At 31.8% G+C, this 13,905-nt stretch overlaps 1 protein-coding gene across 4 annotated transcripts in view; it reads right to left on the reverse strand.

Moving 5' to 3' along the window:
* The window catches only part of klar (klarsicht), a 207,107-nt gene that overhangs the window by 123,424 nt on the left and 69,778 nt on the right, over positions 1-13,905 (reverse strand). For all 4 annotated transcript variants that reach the window (XM_085189850.1, XM_085189851.1, XM_085189847.1 and 1 more), the window contains 2 exons: positions 920-1,263; positions 336-462 (listed from right to left, as the gene is read on the reverse strand). In XM_085189850.1, the coding sequence (XP_085045976.1) occupies positions 336-462; positions 920-929 (137 nt within the window). In that variant the 5' untranslated portion in view covers positions 930-1,263. The remainder of the gene's footprint in view (positions 1-335; positions 463-919; positions 1,264-13,905) is intronic.

Genomic DNA, 13,905 nt, shown 5'->3' on the forward strand with positions numbered 1-13,905 from the left:
CAAGGTAAAGCGTCAATACCTATACAAATGTAGGTATTTTATGTATACACCGGTAAAACATTAATGATATACAGACACAATGAAGTTTTACTCAGAAGAAATAATTTTATAAAATCATTAAAATTCCTTATATATACACGAGTCTATGAGTCATTTAATGATATTTTAAATTATTAATTTTATATAACGTTGTCCTTATTTGGAGAAGCATTTAACCTTCGTAAAGTAAGCCAAGTTTAGCTTAGGTTAAGTACACTGTATTGATATACTATTAATATGGTATTTTAAGGCAATCAACAAAAAGAGGAGTTTATATTTTACATCTAAAATTTTACCTCTTTTTAGTAAGGCTATGGTACGGACGCTCGAGCTGGTCACTGACGCCACATGGCGGCGCCTGCGCAGACCGAAGCGACGACAACGAATAGCTGCTCTTCAGAATTCCGGCCGAATTCTCGCAACCTAGAATAGAAATTAAATTTATTTTAAAAATGAATTAAAGATATTAATTCAATTGTGATTTGCCTCGAGCCAATGACCTAAAGTAATGCTGAAATCTCATATTTTAACAATAATAAAGACCATAATAATTATGAAATATGTATGTTAAGTTTGAATATTATTTCTAGGATTTTTTTAAGTTACCAAATTTCATTTTATAATTTTGACCTTCGAATCAGACATATTTTCCGCGTTGACGACGATAAGGTTGTAATAAAAAGGACGAGGTCGTTCTTTACTACATTAAACCAGTATGTAATACTAATTAAAAAAAACGTTTACGCTATACCCGCACATAGCATTGCAGAGGAAATATAATGTTAATACACTCCGCTCCCCACTTTCCGCTGAATTTTTCGAGGCATTGCGTGTTGCCTCAATACTTATTAATTCAAATAAACATTAAAGTAACACTTACTTGTAGACATTTTGATTTCTTTCTTCGGGAAGAGGCTAATTAAATCAATTTAATTATAAATCAACATTAGATTTCCCGTTACGTCTTTGTACTGATGTCTCGTCTCTTTGTACTGTCTTGATATTTTATTCACTTATGAAGTAAAATTGCTCCGTTACAAAATAACTAAAGCGACTAGATTCGTTAAGTTAAAGTTAAAGTACAATAAATAGTTTTCTTAATCATGTAATCTTGAGATAAGACTCATGAATTTGAAGATAGCATTGTCTGTTTTGGTGCATTGGTCGGTGGTCACATGTTGCGTATTTCCTCTCGTTTTCTCTCTGCCGTATGCCTGATTGGCCCTGTAACGTAAGAAATAAATAATAAATACCTGTTTATGTATTTTTTTAAAAGTTTAATATTATAGTTACACAGTACAAATATAATAGGTATGTTAAGACTCTTTAAGACATATTCACAGGGGTGCGACTGTAAAAGCGACAGGTTGTGGGGTTCGATTCTCACTCGAAGAATGAAATACTTAATATTTTCATTTCCTCGGCCTAGTTAAGCTTTAAGGCACCTTTAAAACATTCAAATTACAAATAACATTTAAAAATACTTCAAACTAAATTATTAAGTTCACTGTCAATTGTGATTAAATAAAATAAGTAAAACCGCACGATTCTTGTATCACGTAGGTACTACAACTTGGAATCAAGTAAAATTACTAGCTAAGGACACTTAACAACACCTTATCGGAAAGCAGTAACATGGTCTTCCACCATAAACAGCTATGAGTTAAAAATGTCTATGAGTCATGTACCTTTGTACGTAGCTAACGTCTATATATACCTAAACCCTGACATAAAAATGATAAATTGAAATAAATCTTTTATTTATAAATTGTTCTCAAGTCCGATTCCGATCTTGAGATGCTGTTTTCATTCATAAATTGCGAATCTATGAATAAAACCATCTCAAGATCGATCTCAAACTTTAGAGCAATTTAAAAATACGGGCCCTAGAAGCTCGTTCGACAACTTACTTAAATCCAAAATGTTTTCAACCAGCATATTGTAAGCCTTATCTAGTTACCGCTGTTCTCTTATTTATACTTTTTATTTTAGTTTAAAAGTTTTTGGTAGAAAACAACTACACCCATAGTTATTAATAAAATAATATTATCAAAGAAACATTTAAATAAATAAACATGACTAAGATAAAGAAATGTTTTCTAAATTATATATTCAGGTAAAATCTTATGTCGTATTTGAAATCAATTGATTCGATCAGAGATATCCAGATAAGTTGAAACACGTAAGGAACTTTCACCAACAAAAATCAATTGTTTTCTTCGAACGTCACTAAGGGCACCAGGCCCAGCAATGGAATGGAAAGCTGGCAATTACGCGTCATTTTCTTTAGTTTCACACCAATTTACTGATTTGTAAAACAAACTGTTGAATTTTGACTGGTGATGGCATCGGTTAAATATCATTCTTTAAGTAATATGATTTAAGAAATGCTGTTACCTGATTTTATTAGAACATTATTTATTTATTTTTCATAATAAGTAATAGCGCTAAATAATAGTGTAATATGGCGTCAGTACAATTTAATAACCTACATTCATGAAAAAAAATACCAAACCTATGTTGGCTTCGCCTAATATAAAAGTACACGTTTTCATATAATTAAAGGTAAAAGTTTCATAAAAAAAGTATTACATAATAATTTATATATAAACATTAAACAAATAATAGAAGGTGTTAAACGTTTGAATCGATCACAATAGGCAATAACGACCCTTCCGGCGGAGAAATGCGGCCCCGATTTCTTTCCCATAAATGTATGTGGTGTAGAACAAGTAGAGTTTCAGCTTTCTAGGTCAACGAGGCTACTGAGGGCTAGGAAAGTTAGACAAATGGACACATTGAGAGAAATTATAACATTTATCTATGAGGGAGACACACTCGAGGGCACTGTTAGAACTGTCGCGAGGCAAGAAACACAACATTAACGCGATATATTATTATCTTTCCTAATAGGATTTATTTCCATGCCTACTAAGAAGTTTAAAGGAGTGTATATTACTTATTTTTATATAACATTTTTCGACGATTATCCAAGATTTTAAATTACATTCTGAAGGTGAAAAAAAAACAAGCATATAATAATTTTATACTATGAAACCTATCTTCGTTGTATATCTTATTGGTTATCTTGTAACTGCCGTCATTATGATCATATTAAATTGCACCTGCTTCCCTTCAGTGGTAAACAAAAGAATAATTTACCCTATAATTTGTGCGTGTTGTATCTTTTGACATTAATCTATATAATTGCCGGTGTTTTTTTTTTATAAATTAAGTAATTATTGAAATTAAATTCCATACCCAACAAAAAGAAAACACAATTTAAGTCTACGAGACATCTCTGTACGTATACAATATAAATTATACTGTCATTAATATAATATGAATCCATCATATTCGTTTTATTTTCTAGGATAATTCACATTGCCTAACTCTACATGAGTAATATTATTTTCTACATTCTTCATAATCAGCAGGTACAATATACGCTTTAAAAAAACTTAATAATAACTATAACGATGTAAGCAAAGACAATTTATGAACAAAAATATGAAGTTACTTTAAGAAAAAAAATACAAGGCCAATTAAATAAACAATTTCATAAACAGATAATTTTCTAAATGTTAATAAAGTCACGGGCTCTACACAAGTATAACAAAGATAAATGAAGAAAGAAAACATAGCGTGTAAGTAATGATGACAGGTTAATGATAAAACCCATACGAGACATCATTATTTTCTCCACCTCCTGCCACATGATAACGTGGATTTCGGTGTAGGTGTCGGTCACTTATATGTAAAAAACCCAATCAAGGCCGCCGACACATTACATCAGGTCATTGGCTTCATCTTCCGGTTTGAACTTGGATAGATTATTAATAAAAGCTTTCGTCTAATAAAGAAGTATAATTAACATTTAAAAATCAGGCACTTTACTAAAATCACTAGCCGAAGGCAGCTAGTTCTTGTAGTTGTAGACATAAGTTGACAAAAAACTATCAATTTGAGCCAGTCGTGGCGCAGGGATACAAGCGTGTAGCCGCGACTAGTTATGGGTTCAATCCCTACTCGAGGATATTAAATATATATTTAAATTTATATTTTAATTTCTTTTGCTCTAGTATCGAGGCACTCAATACGCAATGTCTCCGGAATTCAACGGAAAATAGAAAACGGAATGTCTTAACACTATGTTCTCTCTTCCTACCCTGCCTGATGTGTGCGCGATACAGCGAGAAACTGATATTTTTTATAGATTTGTTGTTTCTCTAGACAATTCAGCACTCCAACGATCCAATTCCGTGGCGCTGATAACCTCAACGATCGAATTCTAGATCAATCTCACTCCAAGCATGACAATGTGATCATCATGGAAAGCATGTACTCCATTTAAGTAAACGCTCACTTTCTAATATTCCGGAGATCAGATAAAATTAATACAATTGACCCCCATAAGATATTGCACGACAATTTAATCTGTATTTTCATTGTAACGGTATATGCATTAAAGTTTAAATTTATATTCTAGTCTAGATTGCTGTGGTCGGCCAGCTGGGCTGTGTGGATGTAATCCGATTCAAACCCAATGTACCATTAGATGCAAGTAATAAAACAATTTTCCACTTGTAAATGTAAATTATATTAAAATGATGGTAAAGTACTGTATTAGGTAATGTCGTCACGAATCTGTAATAAGAGTTCACTGTTTAACGAGAACTTATATCACGTTGAGAGGAACTTCGAAAATTAGAGAATATCATAACACTACACTAAGGGGACGAGAGGTTTAATAATAAAATTAGATATAGAGTGGTACAAGGCTGTGACTGTAAACGAGAAGGTTGTAGGTTCGATTCCCACTTGAGGGAATGAAGTATTTAATATTTTATTTCTATGGCTATAGTAACAAAGTAATAAGGCTAAGCGCGATAAGTAGCGCCAATATGCAATGCCTCGAAATTTCGGCTGAAAGTGAGGTAATGGAAGTGTCTAAATGAGACCAGAGTATCTTAACACTAGGTTTTCAGGTTCCCTCAGCGTACCTTACATACATACAGCACGAAGCTAAAAAAAGATGTTTAGAAAATATAAAATATTACAAATTAATTAAATTTGAAAGTAGGTATGTACAGAATGATGAATGATTCTCTTTTAATTGGAATGGTAGAGTCAACAAATTATGGACAACATCATTTAAACAAATTACATCTTGTGTAAATATTATTAGAATCTAAACTAATATGATTAATTTAAGAAGCAATTTTAAATACAATTATAAACATATCGTAGAGAAATTAAAATCAACTTTTCAATTATAATTTGAAGAAGCAATCAAAATTTATTTTACTTTTAATTTACTTACAACATTATGATGGCGTGAACGTTACTTTCATAAGAAATAAAACGACATTGATAGATGAAGCGTTCGTTATGAGCGGAGAGGATATTGATTTAGGAAGTACTTCCAAGCCGTATGAGTTACGTAAATTCACAACTAAAAAAAAAATGTTAAATTTTGCAAGAAATTGATTAGTTGCAATTAGAGTACTTCCTATCAATGATGAAAGCAATTTACAATATCTCAAGTTTCATGTAATTTTATACATCAACTAGCGGACCTGGACGCGGCTACGCCTGCTTGAAATATAAGAATATAATTTCTATAGACATATAATTTCAATCTATATGAAATGCTAAAAGTGACTATTATATTTATTTTCATAAGGATGAATATCAAAATGACGCGGTAACGAACGCGGTCGCGTAGCCACGACGGTTGTTATTAACATGGCAGAATAAATTGCATGTCAAATTAGAAAGTATTTTAATTTATTAGTATATATGTGTAATGTAATATTATATAGCCTATAGCACTTCTGAAGAATGCAGCTTTCATACAAAACAAAAACAAAGTAAATCGATCCAGTAGATCCAGAGATCTTAGCGTTCAAACAAACAAACAAACAAACTCTTCCACTTTATTATATTAGTATAGATAGATATAAATTTCAAATTCCTCAATAAAAACAAGTCTTCGTAGTATAAATAGAAAAAGAAGGCTTTGAATATCAATTCCAGTAATAATGGTACTGGCCCTAAATAAACAAAAAAGATAATGGACCTCACAGGAATGTACTGATTAGATTCTCGGTAAAGAACATAAAGAGTAAGGCATGTAATAAGAGACTTTTTAAGAAAATATACTACGATGCTGTTTATTTATGTTAGTTATATCATCCACACATTTTTCCAAACATAGCAATAGGCATAGAGAGTTAAGACATTCTTCTACATCTAAATATGGGATATCAGATGGTGAGTGATCCGTCACTCTCCAAGACTCCGACCAAACACCGTGCATTGTCGACGCTAAAACGTCAAGAGAAAACGCGACAAATATTTACATTGCTTTCTATTAAAACTTAACCATAAAATAACAACCACAATCTTTTATATAGAAAATTTATTCCAACTTAAAATTAATTTACATATTAGATACCAACAATAGTTAGTTAATGTTCAAGATAAATATCACAGCGACGGTCCGAGGAAGTTGGAAATATTTTAAAGAACGATTTTCTGTTCATCTACGCCTATTAGACGGTTGCACGCTACAATAGTGTAATTACGAGATCAGAGGATCACGGCGAGATCTATCTACCGTTTATACAGGTGTTTCGTTGTACTATATGAAAAATGTGAGACTAGTTGCGGGTCCAATTGCCACTCGGAGAAATTATTATTTATTTATATTTTCTTTTGTTCCTATTGCTATCAAGGTAAAAGCGCGGCGTTGAGTTCCACCACTCAACATGCAATGCCTCCAGAATTTGGCGGAAATTCGGATCGATTATCTTATCATTAGGTTTCCCCTGCCTGTTGGGAATCAAAACAAAATATTATTTACTACCAAACTTTAAGTATAGTCAATTTATTTCAACTATTTTTTATAAAATATTAACTGAGATAAAATGAAAATATCATTAATTTTAATAATATTCATTTTTAATTTCAATTCTATATAAAAATTAAATTTTATTTAAAGATTGATGAATTCTAACACCATGTATACCGCAGGTGAGTTACAAAACAACACTTGTAAAGCAAAACGAATCGTAACCGACAAGAGGAACATTTTTTATATCAAAGATATTCAGGATTCACTGACCTTAATTTAACAGAAATTATAATCGATTTATCATACACTGTTTTCTAGGCGTAGCAATAGAAATTAAAAGATTGTTTTATCTATTCTACATAATTGTTATGAAATTTAATATCTATCCATATAATAAAATTGTAGATCATGGCTGTCTATACATAAACGATATATGAGAAAATCTATTATTGGAGCTATTTAAATTTAAACAAAAGAACAGAACTCAAAACATTTCTTTTAATTTATTAACATTGTGCATAAGACAATGTCTCTAAAACGATAATGATATTGGATAACGAAAAAAATACAGGTGAGAAAATAAATAATTTTATATCACAAGCGGGCGAAGCCGCGCACGGGTCGCTACTCGCTGATGTATAATAAAAAAGTAATTATTAACAATTGAATGTCTTTTTTTATATTTATAGCAAGCATACGTTACGTAAGCTAGTTATAAAAGTCAAATAAAAAATAAATAAAAATTAATTGAGCCATTTGCCATTATAGCTTAAGATGCAACCACTGGTTACAATCAGCATCACAGTATCCGCTAATGTCATTTTCAATGATTAACGAGAAAATAATACGAGTACGTTGAAATATCAACAGCTCGCGCTCTTACCATTCTCTTTTGTATGACATAACTAAACTGTGTGTTAGATATAAAAACAATAGTTTTCACAATTTGTCATAGACGATTTCTTCTGCTTCGATAAAATCTCATTATATTACCGGCGGTCGTTACTCGTTAGTATCGGCCAGTTTCAGATTACTTTCGTTGATATTTGAGAAAGCCGCCATATATTTTCTTTGAGAAATTCCAGTAAAGATCGGCCGTAGAGACAATTCGAATATCTCACAATTTATTATATTAAAATCCAAATCTACATTCATAAAAAGAAAGTTAAAAAATAATACATTTTACTAACAAAATGTTTACAGAGTTAAAAGGTTAAAGACAAATATAAGAAGTATGTCACATATGTTTTAAAAAAATATTATAATAGTATTACATTTTCACAACTTATAAACATATACAAATATTTGTAAGAAAATTTCCACTTTTACAAACAATGAACAATTAACCACGATTATCTATATATATAAAATCGAAAGGTCACTCACTCATCACGAAATCTCAGAAACTACATGTGCTAGGAATCTCAAATTTTGCATAGGAGTTACTTATAGGACGTAGGTGCTTGCTAAGACGGGAATTTGCAATATTCGACTTCTAAGGGGTTGTTTTTGGGGTCGAAAGTTTGTACAAATACAAGTTTGTACAAGTACAAATGCTAGGAGTGTCAAATTTTGCATAGACGTCGCTAGGACGTAGTCATAGAGACAGAAATTAATAATAACATAGTTCACGCGGGTGAAACCGCGAGCGGGCCGCTAGTTCATAATAAATAAAAAATATTTAAAATATCAAACTTGCAATGGCGTCGAAACAAAAAGTAAAAAAGTAAGAGTATTAAACGAATATATATATACTTTAATTACAAAAATACATTACGATATGACCCGTCAATATATCAAAATGAAGGGCCAAGTTCACAAAAGTACATCGATTTCACTTTTCTCCACATGTCATAATAAAAGCGAGAGTTCGACTCACTAATATTTGTCTATTAAATATAAACACTTCAAAGGGCTCACTACAGAAAGTAAACTGTTGATTCTATTGAAGAAAAAGTGTTAGATATATGGTTATGCGTGATACCTGATAATTCAATGTATACCTTATCCTATATCTTATAAAACAAAGTCGCTTTTCGTGTCTGTCTGAACTTTCTAACTCTTCTTCTTCTAAACCGATCAACGGATTTTTATGCAGTTTTCACCCTTAGGTCGAGTATTTCTCAGGGAAGGTTTATATATAGTTTATTATTTGTACATTCTTATGTAAATTAACATAAATACGATAAATGTGTATAAAGTCCTACCCGCTGAGACACTTCGGCGCATGCGCTGCTTTTATGGTAAATACTACATGAAAAAAATGTACTGGAGTATTGTTCCTCTTAATAAGATCTACAAAAAAGTCCGCGAGAGCATATTTTTATCTTTTAAGGATAACGTGTAGTGATCATATTTCTGTCTAAAAATAGTAATTTCAATATATTTTTTATTGTGAGGGATATTTTTCCATAATTGTATTAATCCTTATCCTTTAAAATACTTTATTAAATTTCTACGTTAAACGAAGATAAAATTAGCTTTTTACACTATTTCGATATTGCGAATAGTTTTACAGAAAAACGCACTTAATTGTTGACACATCCCGCCGTTGACACATCAGCTGTATGTTACTCAAGTTTCACTTATCCCTTACTCTCAGCATATAAATAAGTATATTAGTTACGTTGGCCATTTAATGTAGATCAAAACTGTCTTTCACTGTTTTTTCATTTTAATAAGTACTTTAGAAGTTGTTACAATATCAAAACATCCTTGCTGCGAAACGCGCCCCGCGACGTTTTGCTTATACAAGCGCGTCATGAGCAGTTATCGGTGGTTCAGTGGTAGAATGCTCGCCTGCCACGCGGGCGGCCCGGGTTCGATTCCCGGCCAATGCATTCTATTTAATTTTCCTCACAGGCAGCCAGGTAGTGCTTGCTTTTCATCAGGGACAGAATACCCTCTTCAGTATTAACCACAAGCTCGAAAACAAAACCCGCCCGCTATAGAGGCATAGAAACGAAGATTTAGATGCGTTTGCACGTATTGGATAATTGGAGTTGAATGTATTATTTCAGCGCGATATATTTGGTTTTTATATTTTTTGTAGTAGTTATTAGTAGGTAGGCTTTTGTTTATAATTTCTTCCGTTTAAAAATAGTCATTTAACTATCTAAAAATAGACATTTAAATATATTTTAATAAGTACTTGAAAAGATTAGTAGCACAGATTTAAAATTACGGTACCTACTAAAAATCCTTGCCGAGTAAAACAATTGGAAAATCCTTATTGAAACTACGAAAATGCGGGTTGCATTAGAGTTTAATTAATTTTCACATTATCTTAAGTACTTTGCAAACATACATTATATGAATAATCCAGTAGTAAAAGCGGGCGAAGCAGCAAGGGGGTCGCTAGTTAAAGTATAATGTGAAAATTATTAAAATTTGGATGAAACTGTGGCAGGAAAAGTTTACTGCCTACTAAGGCAGTAGGTGGTTCTAATCTAAAAAAAGAATGTACCCATATTGGTATAAACGTATGTGTTGTTAGAAGAAATTTTTACTTCTATAGATTATTAAACATAATATGACAAAACTGGTAACTAGCCAAAACGCGGCGTTCAGTTCCGCCACTCAATACGCACTGCCTCAGGAATACGGCGGAAAGTTTGGAACGAAAGTATCTTAATGAGGAACGGACTGTTTTAACGGTAGGTTCTCAGGTTTTCTTTCCCTATCCTGCTTTGTGCGGCAAACGGCTAAAAAACATAATATGCATATTCAAAGTTAAGAAATAATTAACATTTTATTACAATTAATAATAAGCCAGATTTACACAAATACAATATTTACATAAAACGTAATAATAAATTCCAAAAGAAACATAACAAATATTTCTTAAAACGAAAGCTGGTGCGTGTTTCGCCTGTACACTTACATATTGTTAAAATATAATGTAATTTAAGTACTAAATACAAAAACCTTTCCAAGTTAAAATGATATTAGTCAACGACGAGGGACAGAATGAGATATGACGAGGGTGTCTCTGTTTATACAGGCAATAGGGGGGGGCCACACGCAACCTTCAAAAGTTAACACATTGGTCAAGAGTATGGAGCGGTCATTACACTTTATTACTTTAATGAGGCACTTTTATTGTACCTCTATCCACAAATACTGAGGGTTCTGGGGTCAATTCCTATTTGGAGTATGAATATTTTCGTTTCCTCGCTCTGCGACTAACTTTAAATTATTAGGCCAAAAGTGGAGAACAGAGTGTCTCAACACTAGGTTCCATTTTATACAAGAAATGCTTAAAGCTGCTGTATCCACAAAATATAACAATACATATTTAAACATTTTAAATACAATTTCAGTTAATATTCTATCTTTTGAATTATAATTGCAATGTTGATACATTGAGATGTTCAGATGGAAATTGTTTCACATTACCCAGGTATGTAATGACGTTACCCCACTAAAAATAAGGCTTTCCTTTTGCCACTTTAGACAGCCTCGGACAGTTACAATTTATCAACAAAAGTATAAACTTTATATTTAAAAAAACTCTTACACTATTTCTTCAGCTTGGTAAAAATAAAAACGTTTAAAAAGGCCTTTAAACAATCAGTAAACAGTCACGACGCTGTTGTTGTACAACCGGGATGGCGACCCAATAACAGGTGTCACGCGAGTTAGTATTGTCGGCACGCAAGTGTCAAATAGCAAAAACTAAAACTATTGAACATAGAATAAATAATAATATTTATTAATATAAAATTTTACATTACTTCGCTCTGGTGTCGAGGTAAAGCGCGGCGTTGAGTTCTGCCACTCAACACGCAAAGCCTCCAGAATTCAGGACAGAAAGTGGGGAACATTAGGTTCTGCTGTGTGTGGAAAACAGTGTGAAGCTGATTAATATAAAATTAGTTTAATATTAAAATGTGAAATTTTAATATTAACAATTTTATATGTGTAACAGACATTTACCTATTACTTACAATTAAGTAATTTAACGTATCTATTGAAAAAAAAAACGACAACGAAAGCGATGGAAAGTGGCAATTCACTTCCCGTGTTTTTTTTATAGAAAACGTAGATATAGTATAGGAACATACAATTTATAATTAATTCTAATAAATTAGTTATTAATATCACATTTTTTTTTCATTAACATGGTTGATTAATTTCTAATAGAATAAATTATTAATTCACATTTTTAGTTATTGTAAAATACACCAATAAGTGCTATATTAAAAAAATACAATATTTTATTGGCAGTTGTCGCCGACAAAACATATTATATAATTTAACAAATTGTTCTTTAATAAGAAAAATCTATTTTTTTTGTAACAAATTTAAGAAATATTTTTTTTAACTTTAAACGACAGATGTACAGCTTAAACTAAAGTAAGCTTCAATAATGTATTTGAACGATTCGGCAAGCATTCGCGTGACAATAGCTGTTTAACACGCGACGACAACTTACGAATACGAAATTAGTTTGGGCTTTAAAGTTATTTATATGCTAATATAAAATTCCCGTAACTTTATGTACAAATTCCTTTAGGTAGAATCATAAAAGCCGTGAGAAATTAAATGAGCCATGTTTTCAACGACGTTTCTACCTTATATTTAACGTACCTAATACATTGAAGATAAGCAACAAATAAGTAATATTACTTCGAATTAGCTGATAAGCTGTCATGTAAAATATAACACGTGCAAGCTTCGTTTTGTATCCCGCATGTAGAGAAGGGAAGGCAGAGAATAGTGTTAAGACACTCCGCTGCCCACAGTTCCTTGAATTCTGGAGGCATTACATGTTGAGTTCCTTTTATATTTTATGAATTTATTTTTTGATTTTTTTATGAATTTATTTAATATGATTTACATATATTTTAACAATAACGAATATAGGATAATACAATAATGCTTATTGATTATTTAAATATTACATAAAGAAAATAACAAAATAGAATACTTACACAGCTAAGAAACACTACATGTTTTTTTATTTATATTGAAAACAATGTAACAAGTTGAAGTAACACGCTTCGTTCTCAATCGCCTTATTAATTCAACTCATGCTCTACATCTGTTAGTATTCTAGACGGAAACACTCTACCGATAAAATTTCCTTGGTATTTGCAATAATGGTTTTTTATAATTCAAGTACAATTAAAACAAGATTGCAAAAATATATTCGTGTTTATGTATTATAAACCTGCTTTTTAAAAAATATAACAAGATCGACATTTACAAAAGTTTTTATTTTGTTTTTCACTTTACGCTGTATCCCGCATATAGCAGTAGGTATCTAGTGTCAATCACTCCGTCTCTCATTTCCCTCCGCAATTTTTCGAGGAATTGCATGTTGAGTCGTCATAAATGGAAATATCGAATATTTCATTTCCTCTAGTGGGGACTCGAACCCACATCCTGTCGCATTTATCCCACGCTTGTGCCCCTGCGCCACGACTGTCCTAAGTGACCTCTACATAAATCAAACTCGTTCTCACATCTATTTCAAGGAATCGAACCTATTTACTTAAGGTCTTAAAAGTGGTTCACTTAACGATATATCGCTTTCTTAAGTAAACATGCAGTATCTGAGAAAGCTGCTAGAACTCAGTAGGTGACCAAGTCTATGCTAGGAGATGAATCACCGCTGACCACACTCATTTCATAACAACCACGCGGTATCATGATTCACGACAATTTACCGCATAATTTATAATACTTGAATTATCGCTTTTAAAACTAATACTCATTGAGGTGCACAATATGCAAGTAAATTAGCAAAATTAATGACAACTATTCAATTCTTACTTAACTATGTATTTTTTATCAGCTTTATGCTGTATCTCGCATGGCTGTACTAGGCATCGGGAGAATGGTGTAAAAACACTTCGCTTACCACTTTCCGCCGAATCTGGAGGCATTGCATGTAGAGTGGTGAAACTCAAAACCGCACTTTGCCTCGACACCAGAAAAATAAATAAAAATATAAATTTAAATAAATAGTTTATTTCCTCGAGTGTGAATCGAACCCACAA

Source organism: Heliconius melpomene, chromosome 9, assembly GCF_056956725.1.
Source record: "Heliconius melpomene rosina isolate 202511_hmr_F chromosome 9, ASM5695672v1, whole genome shotgun sequence".
Lineage (NCBI taxonomy): Eukaryota > Metazoa > Arthropoda > Insecta > Lepidoptera > Nymphalidae > Heliconius > Heliconius melpomene.